Genomic DNA, 21530 nt, shown 5'->3' with positions numbered 1-21530 from the left:
TATTACTTCGACTTAAGACTGAAGTAAAAGGGACATTTCAAATTGGTAGATAATCATACCCACTCAGAACAGTAAAGATCAATTAATTTTGCTGTAGAATTTTAAAGTAATTGCAATTCAAAATCACCGGATCTGTCAATATAATTACCCCAGAAGGTACTTTTTTTATCTAATATAAAATGGACATTTCAAATTGGTAGACAATCAAACCCAGTCAGATCAGTTCAAAGAGACTTACTCTATGCTCACAATAAAGATCAATTAATTCTACAATAGAATTTTAAAGTTCTTCAAATTCATTGGATCTGTCAGTATAATTGCGCCTGGAGGCAAGATTTAATCCATTATAAAATATATTTGGTAGACAATTGAAAATGGTAGACAGTTAAACCCAGTCAGATCAATTCATATGGATTTTACTGTAGAATCTTTAAGTAATTGCTCTTCAAATCACTGGATCTGTCAATATGTTTGAACTAGGAGGCACTTTTTAATCTATTATAAAAATGGACATTTCAAATTGCTAGATGATCAAACCCACTGAAATCAGCTCACAGTGAGTTACTTGATGTTCGCAATAAAGATCAATTATTTTCCCTGTAGAATTTTGGAGAAAATGTGCCATTATTCCTCATCAGTGGCTTTTAGAGACATGAAATCAAATCAAGTAGAAAGAATAAATGATCAATTCTTACAGGGGATCTCCCAGACTATATGCACACCTCATATGAAACAGGATGTTATCAAAAATAATGTCATTAAATTCTTTTACCTAAATAAAATCAATATTTAGTTTGACAACCCTTTGCCTTTAAAACAGTCATAAAACAATTTTTTGGTGATGAAGAATCTAATCTAAACACTTTTGCACAGTACTGAATACATGTTATCACATCTATATATATCTATAATATGTATTTTTACACATATTTCTATCTTTGTTATAGATTTTTATTTTATGACTTGTACATTATCAAGCAGTTTTAAAACACAAAATTAAATGGTTGCAGAAAAATGTTTGTATGTCATTAAAGAAAGCAGCATATTATGTAAGAGACCATTTTCAGACAGAAAACACAATGAAGGCTACCTGTGTTACATTTCCACATAATGGAGGTTTAAGATGGATGCAAGTGCAGTAAAAGACGTTTATTAGAGAGATAGGCAGACAAATCCAAAACGGTAATCCAAAGCGTGGTCTAATGACATGCAAAAGGTCAGGCGATATACAAACAGGCATAAATAGGGCGAGGCTACAATCAGAGTCAAGAAATGAGAAACGAGGTCATTAAACATGAAACAAAACGAGATACAAGGAAACAATCGCTTGGTAATGAGATAAACTCAATACTACGCAATGTGCTACAAGACACGAGTGGTTTAAATGAGAAACGTAATAATGGGTTAAACATAGGATAGCGGAAACTAATGATGACACACATTCTGGAAACAAATGTGGGGGAAACAAATGACAAAACAGAGGTGGAGACAGAACATAACCATAACAAAAGCACGTGTCGAATGTAAACAAAAGTCAATGTCATTGTAGACCGAAAAGCATGCGTTCGCTAAGAGCTTGTGCACCCAGCTTTTGCACAAGCTTGCGTTTCGTTTTTCCGAGCATGCTGCAATAGTGCAGCGCTGATTCAATGGGTAATCGTGACAGAACCCCCCAATGTAAGCAGACTCGGGCATGATCAGAATGTGGTTGTCCATGTCAACAGACTTGGGCATGAGCAGAACGTGGTTGTCCATGTCAACAGACTCGGGTGTGATCAGAACTTGGTTGTTCATGACGTCGGCTTCAGGCGTGAGCAGGACCTTGTTGGTTGTTACATCGGCTTCTGCGTGAGCAGAACCTGGTTGGTTGTGACGTCGGCTTCTGGCGTGAGCAGAACCTGGTTGGTTGTGCTGTTGGCTTCACGCATGAGCAGATCCTGGTTGGTCATGACGTCGGTTTCAAACTGGAACTTAGCGTGACAATTATTGTCACCTCGTTGACCTTTAGCTGGAACTTGGCGTGAGAGGTCACCTCGTCAACCTCAGACAGTAACTTGGTGTGGGAGGTCGCCTCGTTGAAATCAGGCGGGAACATGTCTTGGGAGGCTGTCATCACAAATGCTCTCACAAACTGGGTTACACTCTCAAGTTCCCTGTATTCCTTGGCCAATAGGAGCTGCATCCACTGGCGGGCTGGTCCAAAGAACCGGGACCACATGAACTGGAGCCATTGCTTCCATTTGCTGGCTTGGGGTCTGCTAAGCTTGCAAAATAGAACTGGCAGTTCACAAGGAAATATTCAGGGTAGCAAAAAAAATCCATCGTAAGGATCGGCGCGCTCCATGAATGTCCACTGCGGAAACTGGATTGAATCCAAGGCTGGGATGGTTGGCGTGGTCTTCCTAGTGTGACATCTCCTCTGTCCTCCGGCTGCATACATGTTGAGGCGTAGTATTATGTCACGTTTCCATGTAATGGAGGTTTAGGACAGATGCAAGTGCAGTAAAGACATTATTAGAAAGATAGGCAGACAAATACAAAACGGTAATCCAAAGTGTGGTCTAATAACATGCAAAAGGTCAGGCGATATACAAACAGGCATAAATAGGGTGAGACTAGAATCAGAGTCGAGAAACGAGGTCATTGAACATGAAACGAAACGACAAACAAGGAAACAATCGCTTGGTAATGAGATAAACTCAATACTATGCAATGTGCTACGAGACATGAGGGGTTTAAATTAGAGATGCACCGAAATGAAAATTCTTGGCCGAAGCCGAAATCGAATATAATAAAAAAAACTTGGCCGAATACCGAACACGTTTTTTTGCGTTTTTTTCCATTTATTTTATCATTTTTTTCACCATTGCATAAATTAAATAGTCAAAATGTGCTTTTTACTATTTTGTCTTGCTTTTCAAAGAAAAAAATCAATTACAAAAACTACAATTTCAAAATATTTATTTAACACTGAACATTTTTTTTTCATTCCAGCAGGCATAGGCTACCAACAAGGCACAATATAACTTTAAATAAATAAATAAGTAAAATAAAAATATATTTATGTGGTCATCTTTGAGCCCCCCTTGAATAGCCTTTGTTAGGCCTATAACTGACTGCTGGAAGAATGTAACACTCTGTAGCCTACAACAAAAAAGTGCATTAAAAAGTGCATTGACAAGAGTGCAAAAAATGGTTACATTCGGTTATATATGGCTGATTATATTCGGGATATATACCGCTCGCGTCCCTGTACACCTCATGGAGTATTATAGTAGATATAGTATAGTTAGATACATTGTTAATATTATGTTCCCTTAAATAAATACGTCTTTACCTGCTTCCGTATTCTACTCCCTTACGTCTCGCGACGTGATAGAATACTCCGGAACAGAAACAAAACAAACGCACGTGTCCACAGTAAACAATGTCACGGTTGTCAACATCCAAAGAGGATGCGCTCGTGCACGTAGCTCATGCATGCGTGCGCTCCCTCATCGCTCCGAGCGTGCTGCCGGAAGTGGAGGTCATGAAATTCGCGCATTTCACTCTGGTTGCTAGGCTATTTGGCGCGTCATCAAGCACATTGTTCGGTCAAATTTATTCTGCCTTTTCGAACACCGAAAGTGATTTTTTTGCTATTTTAGGCCGGATAATTTTGGTTGCCGAACATTCGGTGCATCCCTAGTTTAAATGACAAACGTAATCATGGGTTAAACACAGGACAGCTGAAACCAATGAATGAATGAACACATTCGGGAAACAACCAATGACAAAACAGGGGTGGAGACAAAAAGTATCCATAACAAAAGTACGTGTCCAACATAAACAAAAGTGAATGTCATTGAAGACCAAAAAGCATGCGTTCGCTAAGAGCACCTGCATGAGCTTGTGCTTTGGTTTTCTGAGCACGCTGCAATAGTGCAACGCTGACTCAAGGGGAAATCGTGAAAGCTGGGTTTTGCTACAAAAATAAGAAGCAAGTGCGACAGTCAAAGTCTCCAGAAGAACTGTGGCTGGATCTGCAAGCTGCTGAATAAAACATATCAGCTAATTTCCTTAGAGACTATGTTTTTTTTTGTTTTTTGTTTTTTTTGGTCACACCAAATATTGACTTTGTTTCAGTTACTACTATTTACTGCTCTTTACTGTATATATTTTTTTTAAATGTAATTAAATTCTTTTTTTAAGGCATCTTTGCTCTACAGCATTTCTTTCTGTACTGTATACGTATATTGCTAAATAGAACTATGTATAAAAACCATGCAAGTCTCTAAAATAGAGACATATTACAGCATGTGTGAGCATTCTGATGATTTTGCATTTCACATGATGTGTGCATATAGTATGGAAGTTTCCTTACAAGAACTGTCCAATATTTTTTTTCTACTTATTAGAATTGATGTCTGCATAGACCTGTATAGACCTCTGAAGTGGAATAATGTCATATTTCTCCAAAATTCTAAAGTAAAATTTATTAAACTTTATTGTGAACATCGAGTAACTCGCTGTGCACAATTATATTGACAAATCAGGTGATTTTTAAAACTTTAAAAAAAAAAAAAAACAACTTTAAACATCAATCTTTCAGATCAATGGATCTTTATTGTGAACATAGCATAGGTCACTGTGAACTGATTTCAGTGGGTTTGATTATCTAGCAATTTGAAATGTCCATTTTTATGATCAAATAAAAAGTATATCCTAGTTCAAACATACTGACAGATTTAGTGATTTGAAGAGCATTTACCTAAAGATTCCACAGTAAAATTAAGTGATAATTATTGCAAGCATAGGTGATGTCCATCTGAACTGATATGACTTGATTTGATTGTCTACCAATTTGAAATGTCCATTTTGTAACGGATCAAAAAGTGCCTCCTGTCTCAAACATATTGACAGATCCAATGACTTTGAAGGGCAATTACTTTAAAATTCTGCAGTAGAATTAATTGATCTTTATTGTGAGCATAAAGCATGTATTGACGTCTCTCCTTGAATTCGGAGGAACTACTAGTTGAGAAGACAAAAGGAGGGTGGGGTATAGCTGAGAAGACTGCCCCGAGTTCACGAGGAGGAATTTTGAGTTGAGGGTGCGTTTTCTTTAGCTTTTCCTGGTCGGATGCTGGGAATAACAAGTTACAAGTTACGACCTCTAGTCGAACGCAGCATTAACTACAAACGAGTATGAATTACATCATAATAACGTTAGTCTGCTACTCACGCGCTCTTATTGGATAAGAATTCCAGTTCCGGTTGATGGAATAGCCGTGTTTGTTGGTGGAATAGAAATGGGAGAAATATTTGGGTTTACGAGCAAATTTAGTTCATATTCAATGACAAAGCTAAACGAATTGCTTGAGGATGATGACAAGCTCAATGAAATTGTCAAAGAAATGGACGAGGTAAGCGCTTGCTTTCAACCAATACAATCGAGATCTTTGCAGGACTCTCTTCCTTGCAAAACGCCTCTCCTTTGTCACATATTTATCTCGCTATAAATATATTGCCGCCGTTTATTATTGCCGACACTAGCTAATGTTCAACTGTATTGGAGTGATGATCAGAGTCGTGAAAGTGAGCTACTGTAAGTAGCTAGACAGATTTATACTTGATTTTGTCTCTTTAAATTTGCTTCTGTTATGTAATATGTTTCCAAGACTACTTTTGCAATGTCATGTAGAACCATGGATCTCAAAGAGGGCTCCCGGACTCTAATTCTATCTATCTATCTATCTATCTATCTATCTATCTATCTATTTATTTATTTAACAGTGTTGAAATTGCTTTTACTGTGAATTAGTATCAAGTTTGTTATGGTTATTTAGTTTAATTTATTTGGTCACGTAGTTGTGAGCCTAACTGATTTGTCACGTGAAATGTAAGGGTTTAATCTAATTCCCCAGCAAACACAGAACGTTCCCCTAACGTTATCATATGGTTCCCGTTTGGTTGTTTTTTTGGGGGGGAACCAAATAATAACGTTTAAGGGGCAGTCTCTGTAGGGGTTTTTTTTTTGTAACCAAAAACTAACAATCCCAGAACCGACAACCAACACAGAACCTGTACAGAATGTTTTCTAATGGTTATTTTTAAGTCAGCTTAGAGAATTTACATTTCCTTCAACCACTGGCAGATCCAGGGATGGGGCCAGAGGGGCACAGACTGGCCCCAGCTGAAATCTGATTGGCCCCTGAAATGCCCTTGTCCTGTCAGTCATCTCTGATCTATGTCAGAGCACTCAATCAGCTGAGTCGGTTTGTCTGAAATTCAGCTGGAGTAACAGTTTCTTTCTACCACATCTCATAATGGCTGGTGTATAGAGAGTGCATTCATTCCCGTACACTTAAGCTTTAATGGTAAGTACCAATTCAACACTTTAACTAATTTCTCAAAGGACATTAGTGTTGCTGTCACTTCTCTTCTCTTTAGCACTATTCGAACGGGACTGGTTTAATAAACGTAGTTTGAGTTACAATTCTTATAACCCATGTCTATGATTCCATTTACCAATGGACGGGACTAACATCTTCGTGTTCTTGTTGATTATTATTTATTTCTTTGCCGGGTAGCAAAAACATCCATACTGAATTGCAAGCAGAAATTATCTGCAATCACAGACATTCACATTCAACCAATGCTGGCAACCAACCAAAAGTTGGCACCCCATGAAATTAAATTATCACCAAAACTATGCCATATGTTTGTACTCATTTGTGCTGCAAAAACGAATGTTTTTGCTAGCTTGGTGTTTAAGATATTAAACATAATTTTTGGCTGTGTAACGTCACTCTCCACCCCATGTCGCTCAAATCGCTCCAAATTGGTGCCATTTGTTTGTGCCATTAAAATGAACAGTGTATCTATTTCCCTTCCCTAGAAATACCAAATATAATCTGGGGCAGTGACGTCACTCTTCGTTCCATGCCGTCCAAATCTCTTCACACTGTTGCCGTTCATTCGTGCTCGATTTGTGCTGTTTTGTGCTGTAGAAAGAAACATCATAACTTATTCCAATCCTTAGACATTACAAAATCTCTGGCGGAGCAGTGAATTCCTGCAAGCCACTCACCATCCATCTCGTCCACATACCTGTCTTGTTCGTTTGTGCTCCTGCGGTGCTGGATTGATACTGTTGCTGTCGTTGGTTTTTGTTTTGTTTTGTTTTTTAGATATGGAAAAGTTTTTATTGGCAGTGACTTCATCAAGCTCCAAATCCCACACATAGAGTACAGACCAAAGTTGTGTCCCAAATAGGGTTGCAAAAACTAATCGATGATGAAAATAATCAACAACGAATTTCATTATTGATTAGTTGGGTCTGTGACGTCACTATGGATAACCCCCATCAATGACGTCACTTCACAGTGTTGAAAAATGCATTTCAATGAAAAAAAACACATTTGAAAAACAGCGGTGGTCACAGAGTGAGCAGCTGCGGGAAAAGTACAGGATCCAGGTTGTCCGAAACGTGAGAATGTTTTATATTAAGGGCTCCAAACAAACTTGTAAGTGTATTAATGTGGCTTGTCGTGTCAGATGCTGTGACAGATGCGTGAGCTGTTTAATGTGTTTCAGACATGCTTTCTTCAGTACAGAAATTACACTTATGTTATCCTTAGTTGTAAATATTAGAAATTCACGCCAGTATTTCCATTTTATATAAAGGCTCGTCCTAATCGATTATTCGGGGGGGAAGTAAACTTTCATTCCATGTTTTCCCCCGTTTATTTAAAAAAAAAAAAATCCACAAACTGAGTGTTACAAATATAAACTTCAGACTAAAACTTTACACAACTGTTTGTCCTATTATATAAGACTGAAAAGAACCCAATACACACACACCAGAATATATATTATTCATTAGGACTGTAGTTTACTTCATTGATATTTGTGCATCCATAAAAAGTAATGCATAAATACTATTATATAATATAAACTTGTGTGTGTATGTACATAATAGTATTTATGCATGACTTTTTATGGATGTACAAATATCACCTGAATTAAACTACAGTCCTAAATTAATTATAAAAACTCACTTTTACTTCACCTTGTGGTTTGTTACTCACTGCCTTTAGACATTGTTTTACTTATGTTTACTTTTGATCGTCGTGTTTTAATTAGATTTTACAGCTCTTACTCGCGCTCCCACTCTATCACCGCGGCTACACCCGTGAGTGAAGAGCAACGCGCCCTCGTTACTAATCGATCGCTTCCATTATAATAAATGACAAAAGTTACACTGCACGCATGTAATACAGCATATAATGACAATAAACTGAAATTAAACTAAACCTTTTAAGCAACTCGCACCAGTTTCCCCAAGACCTTGCACACAGTGGAGCATTTTGGATATGAACATAACTGTGTACTCGTGCATTGCTGTCGTGTGTCCCTGCTACATAAACTCTGCTTTATAAAGTTTTATCTTCTCTGCAGTGTTTAATATAAAATGCTCTCCTGCCTTCGAGGACTTGGAGGTCGCACACTTTCTTCCTTAGCCACTTGACGATTATGCCTCCATCTGATGGTGACTGAGGTCATGTTCAGTATGAAAGGTAACGTTGACAAACAATAAACTGAAGAAAGTCATTGTCGGTGACTCTGGGTATCCGCTAAAGCTAGCGGCATCACATTATGTGCGTATGACATCATGTGCCACAGACTGGGAAACGGCTGCTACTTCCGGGTTGTGTTTAAAAAATAAAAAATAAATTTTTTTTTAAAAAAGCGCTCGTGTTCCATTGGAGACGATATTACCCGTCTAAAATTCATACACTAGAAGGTAGAGTACATAATGCATAGTACAAGTGTATAGTACATCATTTGGGACACAACTTTAGTATTTACTCTCCGATGTGTGTTTTCGGAACAGAAGTAACATAGTGAGTAAACGCACCCCATGCTGTGCACAGACCAACTAATTGAAAATGAGATTCATTGACAATGATTTTCATAAGCGATTATTATCTATTTTATTGATTAGTTGTTGCAGGTGTATTAATATTTTTAAAAATCATTTGCACAGTGTATAGCATAGCCCACATAGATACATTTAATAAATTTTTCATAGCCTTCAATTTGCACAATGTTTGAAGGAAAACATTGGGCAGAATGTGAAATAACGTTTTTTTTGAAAAAATACAGAAAATAAAAATGGCTTTTTTTTTAACCCAACTATTCGAAGAAATAATCAACAGATTATTTGATTATCAAAATAATCATTAATTGCAGTCCTTGTCCAGTCACACGCCAGTCACACGCCACGTTAATGTTTCTGCTTGAGTGAGCACTATGACAAGTACAACATTTTGTATACAAGTGTAATAATAACAGTTGCAGTATTCATTTGTATTTACAGCCTACCATATAGCGGGCGATTTTATGTTAATACACAAGTTACCTAATCATAATCAAACGCTTAATATGGTATTCTGTTAGTTTGGTGCGGGTTTGTTTAAGCATGGCAAAATCCAGTCAGGCGAATTTCACTTCGGGTTCTGCCGCTGTGATGGATCTTGTTGGGAAACCAAGTGTTACACCGGCGCTCTGGGAACATTTTGGATACGTGCCTAACGAGATGGGTGAACCAATAAATTTGGATAAAGCCATATGTCGGCTTTGTTGGGGGGGGGGGGCAAACACCAGCCTGCAAATCTCAGGAGCCATCTCCAGGCATGTCTCACAGCCAGGTTTTTAAAAAAATTTTATTTAATACTGAGATTTATATCATATCTGTTACTGTCCTACTGGTATTTCTTTCAAAGCTAACCACACCTAATCAGTAACAAAAACCTATCTTCATCAAAAAAGAAAGCACAAAGCACACAAACCTCTACTAGTCAAACACCACCCAAAGCTAGCAAAGAACTAAATATAGAACATTCCTTAATATCAAAAGGAAAGAAGGCATAAAAACACTGCAACATAAGGTTAGTCAGGAGAACAGGCCATGGAAAGCTGACCATATAGAATATATAGATGCAGAGATCTTACAATCCCGCGGACTCCCTCTCCTAAGAGTAGGAGTAGAGTCTTAAGTTCCGGTGCTACCAATTTAACAAGTAACAGTATTATTCATTGAAACTGTCGAGGTGTTAAAGCAAATTTTGCAGAACCTCAACTACTAGCCATGTTATTTAACCCTCTTGCATTTTGTCTCCAAGAAACACACGTATCACTAAATAGTCAAATATCCTAAAAAGGTTTAAGTTTTAATGCAAATGGACCAAACATGCAATGTCCTTCAGGAGGAGTAAGCATCTTGGTTCATCGCAATATAATTCAGTCAAGTCACAATTGATACTAATCTACAAGCATTAGCTGTACGTTTAACCCTCCATAGGGCCATCACATTGTGTTCAATTTACTTGCCTCTAGATACACCTGTTACACTTCAAGATCTAAACAATCTTGCTGATCAACTCCCAGCCAGACCCGGATTGGCTAATCGGGAGCACCGGGAGAATTCCTGGTGCAAGGGGGCACTGAAAAGGCAAGATTAAAAAAAAAGAAAGCTCTTCAAACTGATGCAGCCAAGTGTACAAAACTGAGCAGCTTGTTCACCAGCACACCAAATGAGGACAATGAGACGACCAGTAAGCTAACGTTAAGCTAGTTAGGAGCAGTGCAAGATGCTAGCAGCCATGCAAAACAATGTTGTCTGCAAACCACCGTTCATGCTTATGTATTGTGGTGATGGGCCAGCAGCTGGTGCACAAGAAACAAAGATCGCTCCTCCCACGACTGCCGCGGTGGTGCTGAAGAGACTGCTCCGCTTCAGCACCACCAATGTTTTGGACTGCCGGAGAGCACAAGGTGGCAGGGCGGGGCCGCCGATACACACATGGCCTGTGAATGGTGCGCGGCACGGAAGAATTCTACCATCCAGCAGGAGAGGGAAGAATATAAAAGGCAGATATTCCGCTCGGAGGGGAAGACTCTCGGGGTGTACAAGCTAACCTATGCTGTGTGTTTTCCAGGCAATCCAGACGAAGACTCCGACCCTGACTGCACCTGTGGCTGTTCCTAATGGTGAAACAGGATCCCCGCTACTTGGGAAACCCCTAGCATGCCCTCGGCAACCCTGCAGCGACTAAGCATTTCACCCACACCCTCTCACGAACTATTTGTGAATAAAGATTTCTCCACGAGTGGCACCGAAAACACCTCCTGTATGTCTGTGCTCCATCCCCGCTGGCTAGATTCCCTGCACTGGTGGAGGATGCGGGCATGAGCACAGACTCGCCCAGAGACTCGCCCAGAGACTCGCCCAGAGCCTACAGGTCACGGCCCGGGAGCTGCTGGCCCTGAAAGCAATGACCCCTGTGGCCGCCCCTCCCCGCCCAGATTCCAGCCAAGAAGCCCAGGGCCTTCTTCCAAACTTGATGGGTCGCCCACCGAGAGGGCTGGGGTATCGAAGAGTGGCCGTGCATCCTTGGTCCGCTGCTCACCGGAGAGGTACACACAGCTTATTATGCCCTCGCTCCAGAGGACGCAGGGGACTACAGAGCAGTACAGAGAGAGATCCTGGCATGGTGTGGGCGGAACCCCCTCCCGGTGGTGGCGGAGTTCCACTGGTGGAGCTACAGGCCCGGAGCCAAGCCACAGGGACAGGTGGATAGCCTCCTGCGCCTCACCAAGAGGTGGCTCCAGCCAGACCTCTACACCACCACCGAGGTTGTAGAGAGGTTGGCCATGGACCAGTTCCTGAGGACTCTGCCACCCACCAAACATCAGGCCGTGGGAATGCAAGGCCCTGGGATACCCAGGGAACTACTGACCGCCCTGGAACGCACCCTGACCACCCTGGCGCTCGGCAAGGACAGACCGCACCACCAACACAACCCAGACTATGGGACACCCGAAGACGAGCCCAGGCCGACAGGGGTTTGACAAGGTATAGCCCAGACCAGGGAATGCCAAAGAAGGCCCAGAAAACCTGGCCGGCAGGGTGTGTCTTCCCCATGCTGGACCCGCGGCAACCGCCCCAGCGAGTGAAGGAAGCGCGAGTGCGACAGGCCTACGTGGCCCGAGGCAAGGAGGACGCTGGGACAGAAGGTACGCTGCACACACCCTCTAACCTGCTCTCGTCTGTATTCCAACAGGTAAACTGGCAGGGGAACTTCAGGCGGGAACAGGCGACAGGAGGACGACCGCCTGAAACACTGCTGGGCCCAGGTGCGTCAGATAGAAGGGGTCAACCAGAGTCCGAACCAGAGGCTCCCTTCCTCCTACTTCCTCATCAGGGGAGGCCTCCTGTATCAACGAGCCAGCCGCCGAGGAGAAATTGTGGACCTCCTGGTAGTTCCCAAGACGCAGACGCAGACGCTGATGCACCTGGCCCTTGCCCACCCGCTCGGGGGCCACCTGGGGGCACGAAACACCCTAGAGAAGCTAAAAGACGATTTTGTTTGGCCAGGGATGGATGCAGAGGTCCGGGGCTTCTGCTGACAGTGACCCCAGTGCCAGCGCACTGCCCCACACAGGCCCCCGCCGGCCCCCCTTATCCATCTGCCCATCATAGGCATCCCCTTTGAGAGGGTCGGCTTGGACCCTATAACCCAAGATGGTGCCGCTACGCAAAGCCACCTCCCGTAACACTGCGAGAGAACTGATGCTCCTGTTCAGCTACATGGGGATACCAAAGGACATCTTAACCGACCAAGGTATGCCTTTCGTCTCCAAACTAATGTCTGGTCTGTGTCTGCTGTTGCAGGTTAAGCACCTAAAGGCGTCCGTTTACCACCCACAGACCCACGGGCTCATCGAGAGGTTCAACCAAACCTTGAAGCAGATGCTACAATGGGTGGTAGACGAGGAGGGGAGAGATTGGGACCTTCGCCATCCGGGAGTGCCCCCAAGCCTCCACGGGCTTCACCCCCTTCGAACTCCTCTTCGGACGGCAATGTCGGGGACTGCTGGATGTGGCCCGGGAAGCCTGGGAAGAACAGCCCTCCCCGTTCTGCTCAGTCGTCGATTACGTACAGGAAATGCCAGGGAGAATTGACCGAGTGGCCCTAATCGTCCAGGAGGAGCAGAAACAAGTGTACAACCGGCCGGCGCAACCCCGGGAATTCCAACCTGGCGACCGGGTGCTCCTACTGGTGCCAGTCAGCTCCTGCAAATTCCTAGCCCGGTGGCAAGGGCCATACACAGTCCTTGAGTGGAAGGGGGCCGTAAACTTATCACCTGCAACAGCCTGGTAAGTGAGCGGAGACACAAATGTACCATGTGAACATGCTAAAGAAATGGGTAGAGTCGGCACCAATAGTTTCTGCGTTCATTGCACGGGACACAGGTCATGACGAGGGTACCTTGGTCCAGCTGGGGGAAGACCTCACTCCCGGGCGAAGACAGGAGCTATCGAGTTGGTGGGTCAATTCACGGATGTGTTCTCTACCTCCCCAGGAATGATGCAGCTGGTCCACCATGAGATCAAGACCCGGCCGGGAATGTGGTGCAGCAGCATCCCTATTGTGTCCTGGATGCCTGCCGCAAGGCTATCGAGGAGGAGATCGGCCGAATGATGCGGGACAACATCATCAAGGAGTCCAACAGCCCCTGGTCCAGCCCCATTGTAGTCGTGCCAAAGCCTGACGGAAGTATGCGCCTATGCAATGACTTCCAGAAGCTGAACGAAGTCTCGGAGTTCGACAGCTATCCCCTCCCCCGAGTGGACGACCTAGTGGAGCGATTGGGGAGGGCCTGGTTCATATCCACCCTGGACCTAACCAAGGGATACTGGCAACTGGCCCTGGCCCCAGAGGCGAGACCAAAGACTGCCTTCAGCACGGTGTACAGCCATTGGCAATACCAGGTTCTCATCTTCAGGCTCCATGGGGTGTCCGCAACATTCCAGCGACTGATGAACATTGTCCTCCGTCCCCATCGTCCCTTCGCAGCCGTCTACCTGGACGATGTAGTCATCCATTCCTCCACCTGGTCGGACCACCTGTTCCACCTGGGGGAGGTCCTGAAAGAGCTCCGGAAGGCTGGGCTGATAGCCAACCCCAAAAAGTGCCACCTAGGGCTGACTGAGTCACAGTACCTCGAGTACCGTATTGGCCGGGGCCTAGTAAAACCCCAGACCAAGAAATTTGAGGCACTAAGAGACTATCCCCGGCCTACATCAGAAAAACAGGTACGTGCCTTCTTGGGGTTGGCAGGGCACTGCCGCAGATTTGTACCTAACTTCTCCTCTGTACCCTCACCCCTCTCAGATCTTATGAAGAAGGGCCAGTCAGTCTGGGCGAAGTGGTCTGCAGAGGCAGAGCGGGCCTTCGAAGCCCTCACCAGCGCCCCAGTGCTACGCAACCCAGACTTCGCCCTTCCATTCACCGTGCACACAGATGCATCCGAAACCAGGCTGGGCACTGTTCTCTCACAGACCTTCGGCGGAGAACACCACCCGGTCCTCTACTTCAGTTGAAAGTTATCCCCAGCTGAGAGCAAATATACGGCCGTGGAAAGAGAGGCCCTGGCAATAAAGTGGGCCATCGAAAAGCTGCGATACTACCTGGCCGGTCGGCACTTCAATCTGGTGACAGACCACGCCCCACTGCAGTGGATGGCTAAAGGCAAGGACACTAACACCAGGGTAACCCGATGGTTCCTCTTGTTGCAGGATTTCTCTTTCCAGGTCCAGCACCGGGCGGGGACCCACCATGGGAATGCAGATGGCCTCTCGCGACAGGATGCACTGTGGGCCAGACACGTGGCGGCAGTAGGCTCGGAGCTGAGTGGGGGGAACTGTGGTGACGGACCAGCAGTCAGCGCATAAGAAACAAAGATCGCTCCTCCCACGACTGCCATGGTGGTGCTGAAGAGACAGCTCCGCTTCAGCACCACCAATGTTTTGGACTGCTGGAGAGCACAAGGCAGTGGGGCAGGGCTGCCGACACACACACTGCCTGTGAATGGTGTGCGGCACAGGAGAATTCCACCATCCAGCAGGCAAGGGGAGAATATAAAAGGCCGATATTCCGCTCGGAGGGGGAGAGAAGACTCTCGGTGTGTACGCACTAACCTATGCTGTGTGTTTTCCAGGCAATCCAGACGCAAGTGAAGACTCGCTGACGCGGCTGTTCCTAATGGCGAAACGGGATCCCTACTACTCGGGAAACCCCTAGCACGCCCTCGGCAACCCTGCAGCGACTAAGCATTTCACCTCACACCCCCACTTCGACGCGCACCCACACCCTCTCACGAACTATTTGTGAATAAAGATTTCTCCACAAGTGGCACCGAAACCGCCTCCTGTGTGTCTGTGCTCCGTCCCCGCTGGCTAGATTCCCTACAGTATCAAAATTTTTCTTGTGGCTCTTCAGCAGCAGCAGCCCCTATTGCTCATTGAATGAATATAGGAATTAGAAGAATTAATATTTATGAAGAGTATGGTATAGGCTGCACCTGCTCAATAAAAAATGCCCTGAGATAATGAATGATACCAGATGATTCAGCACTACATTAGTGAAACTGTCTTGACTTGACTAAAAAGCTTTGTAAAAAGGGGAGATTTGTGGTGAGAAATATGACAATTTGTAAAATTTGCTTTAGTGTCAGAAGCAGAGCCAGGACCCAGTTGTAGGCCTATGCAGGAGATTGATGCTGTCATTGTGGAAAACACAGGTAAGCTGTTGTACCACAGTGTGTGAATAAGCAAACATGATCACATTAGTTACAATAGGCCTATAACAACTTTCTATGCCCAAGTGTTAGTGACATTGTTTTTTATCAAAAGATGGTAGCCTAAATATACAAAGCCCATGATTGAAAGGGAATAGGATAAAAGTCTTATGAAATAAGCCTACATATTTTGCCATTTGGATATTTTAGTAGTTTAAATTAAAACGTGCTTTCCATGTCAAATATGTTAAAGCTTATGAAATGCTTTTTATTGTGATTAAGGTGCACTCGAGTCTAGGGATACAGAAGGAAGTGTGAAAGGGAGAGCAGAGTCTAGGACAGACTAAAGATGTCCCCTCTGGAGGGTTACATTGTCAGGACAGCTAGTGAAATGCCACAAGGAACTGATGAGGATCCTTCTGTGGACCAGCAGGATGCAACTAGAGAGCAAAACTTGTTCCCCCTGTAAAAACTGTGGCATTTGTGTTCATCTCATCCTCTCTCAGTACAATAGTCTAACTGATGCCTACCATGTGATTGGACTCGCCTACAAGTTGCTATTAACACTGTCCATCACACAAGTAGCCTGTGAGAGAAGCTTCTCAACAGTGAAATTCATTTAAAAAAAAAAAAGAGAGACTCACGAGCACTTTAACCTAGAAGAACCTTGAGGCATTCATGCTCATGTGCACTGAAATTTTTTTTGCATGTCTTTGGACAATGACACTGTGATAAACAAAGTTGCAGAGATCACTGCATTGCTCAGGCGTTTATTAATGTTTTAGGGTTGGCCATGTTTCCTTGAAGCTACACTTATGCAGAGGAAAAAGAGATGAAGCTGTCATTAGAAAGTTATACTGTAAAAAGAATTCTTGCAGAGAACAGTGCAATACTTGTTTTCTTTATTTGTGTTTAAGGATTGGATATCTGTGAACAAGAATATATGTTCAGATCGATTGCAGAAAAGGACATTGTGATGTTTTAAAGAATAGTGTTGGAGATTTACCCTTTAATGTTCTCATGTTTGTGTTGAAGTTGTAAAGAAGCCATTTTCTTAACTTATGCAAAGGAAAAAGAGATGATGGTGTCATTAGAAAGTGCAATAATTTTTTTTATTTGTTATTATTTATTTATTTTGTATTTGTATTTATTTGATATTTTTTCATTTCAAGGGTTAGATATGTATTAACGCAAATTTTTTTATAGAAAATATATTCTGATACTGTCAAACATTACATTGTTTTGTTGTAAAGAACACTGTTGTTAAATAAATCTTCACTGTGTGTCACGATTCCCCCTTGAAGCAGCGTGCTCTAAGCGCGAATGCACGAGCACCTGCTTTTCCGTTGTTGACTCTAATGACATCTGGACACGTGTGTTTTGTTTATGTTTCTGTCTCCTCCCTGCTCTGTCATTGACTGGGATTTCACGTGGGTCTGAATTGCTCTTAGCTGCTAGCGGTCTAGACGCTGATTATGTCCACATATATACGGCGCGCCTCCCAGCACACAGCGTGGAAGATTAAATGTTTAGAGCTAGTTTAACGCGTATCATAGTCATAGTCACAGTCCATGTTAAGAGTTAGTTCGTGCTGGATTATCCGCTTCCAGCCCCTCGTCATAGTTCGTTTCTTGTTTTGTTTATCGACCTAGATTCCTGCCTTGCCCCGTGTATGCCTGTTTGCCAATCGCCTGACCTCTTGCATGGTTGTGGATTACGTTTTGGATCACGTTTTGGATTTGTCTGCCTGTCTCTCAAATAAACAACTGTTCATCCAGCACTTGCATCCGTCCCATCTCTGCTCCGTCACGATTCGTGACAGAATCTTCCGCCAAAACATGGATCTGAGGTCCGAGCTCTGAGGTCCGAGCCAAGCCTCCCGTCCCTGAGCTCCGAGCCAAGCCTCCCGTCCCTGAGCTCCGAGCCAAGCCTCCCGTCCCTGAGCTCCGAGCCAAGCCTCCCATCCCTGAGCTCCGAGCCAAGCCTCCCGTCCCTGAGCTCCGAGCCAAGCCTCCCGTCCCTGAGCTCTGAGCCAAGCCTCCCGTCCCTGAGCTCACGTCCAAGCCTGCTGATCCAGTTGACCAAGCTCTGCTAATATCTCAGCCTAATGACCAAATGCTGCTCACGCCCAAGTCTACCGACCCGGTCGCCCAAGTTCAGCCCGCGCCCAAGACTGCTGACGCGCACAGCCAAGTTCAGCCCGCGCCCAAGACTGCTGACGCGCACAGCCAAGTTCAGCCCGCGCCCAAGACTGCTGACGCGCACAGCCAAGTTCAGCCCGCGCCCAAGACTGCTGACGCGCACAGCCAAGTTCAGCCCGCGCCCAAGACTGCTGACGCGCACAGCCAAGTTCAGCCCGCGCCCAAGACTGCTGACGCGCACAGCCAAGTTCAGCCCGCGCCCAAGACTGCTGACGCGCACAGCCAAGTTCAGCCCGCGCCCAAGACTGCTGACGCGCACAGCCAAGTTCCGCCCGCGCCCCAGCCTGCTGACGCGCACAGCCAAGTTCCGCCCGCGCCCCAGCCTGCTGACGCGCACAGCCAAGTTCCGCCCGCGCCCCAGCCTGCTGACGCGCACAGCCAAGTTCCGCCCGCGCCCCAGCCTGCTGACGCGCACAGCCAAGTTCCGCCCGCGCCCCAGCCTGCTGACGCGCACAGCCAAGTTCCGCCCGCGCCCCAGCCTGCTGACGCGCACAGCCAAGTTCCGCCCGCGCCCCAGCCTGCTGACGCGCACAGCCAAGTTCCGCCCGCGCCCCAGCCTGCTGACGCGCACAGCCAAGTTCCGCCCGCGCCCCAGCCTGCTGACGCGCACAGCCAAGTTCCGCCCGCGCCCCAGCCTGCTGACGCGCACAGCCAAGTTCCGCCCGCGCCCCAGCCTGCTGACGCGCACAGCCAAGTTCCGCCCGCGCCCCAGCCTGCTGACGCGCACAGCCAAGTTCCGCCCGCGCCCCAGCCTGCTGACGCGCACAGCCAAGTTCCGCCCGCGCCCCAGCCTGCTGACGCGCACAGCCAAGTTCCGCCCGCGCCCCAGCCTGCTGACGCGCACAGCCAAGTTCCGCCCGCGCCCCAGCCTGCTGACGCGCACAGCCAAGCTCCGCCCGCGCCCCAGCCTGCTGACACGGCCAGCCAAGCTCCGCCCATGCCCAAGGTTCACCTGGTGACCTCAGAGCCTCAGCCACCCTGTTCAGCTGTGGACGTCGCTCAGCCCGCCTGTTCAGCTGTGGACGTCGCTCAGCCCCCCTGTTCAGCTGTGGACGCCTCTCAGCCCGCCTGTTCAGCTGTGGACGCCGCTCAGCCCGCCTGTTCAGCTGAGGTCGTCGCTCAGCCCCCCTGTTCAGCTGAGGTCGTCGCTCAGCCTTCCGGCTCCATGGCAAACGTCCTTCCCCCTGGCCGCACGGAGACCCACGCTCCTCTCCGTGGCCTTACAGGGGACTTCGCTCTGCCTTCCAGTTCAGCTGGGGTCGTCGCTCCGCTTTCATGCTCTGCCGAGGACTTCGCTCAGCCTGCCTGCCCGGCTGTGGACGTCGCTCTGCCTTCATGCTCCGCTGAGGACGTCGCTCTGCCTTCATGCTCCGCCGAGGACTTCGCTCAGCCCGCCTGCCCTGCTGTGGTCGTCGCTCTGCCTTCATGCTCCGCCGAGGACTTTGCTCAGCCTGCCTGCCCTGCTGTGGTCGTCGCTCTGCCTTCATGCTCCGCCGAGGACTTTGCTCAGCCTGCCTGCCCGGCTGTGGATGTCGCTCTGCTTCCCTGCTATGCCGAGGACGTCGCTCCGCTTCCCTGCACCGCCAAGAACACCGTGCAGTTTCCTGGCTCTGCCTGGGACATTCAGTCCAGGGGGCGGGTCCGCCAATTAAATGGGATGACTCATGGCACTCTGGGAGGAGTGCCTTTGGGGGACGGGTTCTGTCACGATTCCCCCTTGAAGCAGCGTGCTCTAAGCACGAATCCGCAAGCACCTGCTTTTCCGTTGTTGACTGTAATGACATCTGGACACGTGTGTTTTGTTTATGTTTCTGTCTCCTCCCTGTTCTGTCATTGGCTGGGATTTCACATGGGTCTGAATTGCTCTCAGCTGCTAGCGGTTTAGACGCTGATTATGTCCGCATATATACGGCGCGCCTCTCAGCACACAGCGCGGAAGATTAAATGTTTAGAGCTAGTTTAACGCATATCATAGTCATAGTCACGGTCCATGTTTAGAGTTAGTTCGTGCTGGATTATCCGCTTCCAGCCCCTCATCATAGTTCGTTTCTTGTTTTGTTTATCGACCTAGATTCCTGCCTTGCCCCGTGTATGCCTGTTTGCCAATCGTCTGACCTCTTACATGTTTGTGGATTACGTTTTGGATCACGTTTTGGATTTGTCTGCCTGTCTCTCTAATAAACAACTGTTCATCCAGCACTTGCATCCGTCCTATCTCTGCTCTGTCACGATTCGTGACACTGTGAAGCAACTCTTAGGCTACTGTATTTGCACTGAATTGGAAATTATGATATTTTTGAAAATTACAAGCCTGTAGAGAACAGTGCAATATTGCACTGTTGCACTGTTGCAAGTCTGCACAGTGCAGACTTATATACTGAGGTTTTAATTACATTATTTTAATATTGTCAGTCGTGAACTAAAGTGGGCCGGGCTGAAAACTCCAGGGCTGAACATGAGTCCCACTCCGGCCCTCCTCCCAACCCCCTACATACTTGCAGATGACTTCAATGTCAAACGTAAAGCAAATCTAATTAATCTGGCTTTTACACCATTATTCCAAGCAGAATGTTCTTATCTGTATGAAGCTAGATATAAAGCTATCAAACCTTTTGGAATATGCATTAAACCATACTTGGAGAATTTGAACATCAAACTGGACAACATAAGACTGTATAATTTTTGGCCTGCTCCCACCTGGACCTTGGAAAAAGACCAATTATTATGGCATTGGCACAACTAAAAAAGGCAGAAACATTTCCCAATCAGCAGGAATCCTTGGAACTGAAATGTAGTTCCCCACTTCATAGTATATTATTCATAGTATTTTGGATAGATCCAAAACAAATAACAGTGTATCAGCAGCAGTGGTGATTGGAGATCAACAATATGGCATACGTATTCCAGAACCGAGCTCTACACAGCTGAGGCCAGAGTGCTGCAACTGGCAATGGAAAACATTGAGCAGGATCGAGGGTGAAACTTTTTAATCGCTTCAGACTCAGTCTTGCATCCAAGCACTTGAATCCATGGAGACCGATCATCCCATAATCATAAACATTTTGACTAAAATACATTGATTATAGAAGAAGGATTTCAACGTTATACTCTGTTGGGTGCCCGAACATATTGGTCTGGTGGGAAATAAAGTAGATATGGCTGCAAAAGAGGCATTAAACTTGGAGATCTCTGAATGTCTGATACCACCCTCTGACCTCAGGCCATTAATAAACTCGTATCACCAATGAGTGGCAATCAGAATGGAATGAGTGCAACAGCAATAAATTATATGAAATAAACCCCAGGATCCAAAGAAATTACTCTCAAAACTTGCATGACCAAATAGTGCTTACCAGATGCCGACTGGGCCATTCAAGACCAACACATGCATTTCTACTGTCTGGTGAAGATCCTCCCATATGTATCCTCCACATGTATACCTTGTCAAACCCCTATGATCATCAAGCACATTTTACTGAATTGTAAAACTTTTGGAACTATCAGACTTGTTTAATAGATATTTTCTTAAAAGTGATATAGATATTTAAAAAAAAAAAAAAAAAAGTGTCATATTTAATATTGTAAATATTTATTGATGAACCTTTTTGTTGGCCATTTGAATAGCTTGGTTGATGACATGGCTTTAAAAATAAATATGTGCTCACTGATCTCCTTCTAACTTCAGATGCAGGAAATGCA

The 21530-nt window shown here is 45.4% G+C and overlaps 1 protein-coding gene across 4 annotated transcripts; it reads left to right on the top strand.

Moving 5' to 3' along the window:
• Positions 1-5267: 5267 nt before the first annotated feature.
• LOC124629004 (uncharacterized) lies at positions 5268-20030 on the top strand. 4 transcript variants are annotated; one of them, XM_053686949.1, is made up of 5 exons: positions 5269-5405; positions 12111-13207; positions 13414-14146; positions 14226-15633; positions 15913-20030. In XM_053686949.1, exon 5 carries the CDS (start codon positions 17746-17748, stop codon positions 19714-19716), a length of 1971 nt encoding a protein of 656 aa, XP_053542924.1. In that variant the 5' UTR covers positions 5269-5405; positions 12111-13207; positions 13414-14146; positions 14226-15633; positions 15913-17745; the 3' UTR covers positions 19717-20030. The 4 variants fall into 4 exon arrangements, with proteins under 4 accessions (XP_053542925.1, XP_053542924.1, XP_053542923.1 ...); XM_053686948.1 differs by lacking the exon at positions 5269-5405 and having other exon boundaries at positions 11864-12671; positions 12758-13207; XM_053686947.1 differs by lacking the exon at positions 5269-5405 and having other exon boundaries at positions 11864-13207.
• Positions 20031-21530: the final 1500 nt, after the last annotated feature.

This window comes from Ictalurus punctatus, chromosome 16 (genome assembly GCF_001660625.3).
Source record: "Ictalurus punctatus breed USDA103 chromosome 16, Coco_2.0, whole genome shotgun sequence".
Lineage (NCBI taxonomy): Eukaryota > Metazoa > Chordata > Actinopteri > Siluriformes > Ictaluridae > Ictalurus > Ictalurus punctatus.
This window is presented reverse-complemented; position numbering and strand designations above follow the sequence as displayed.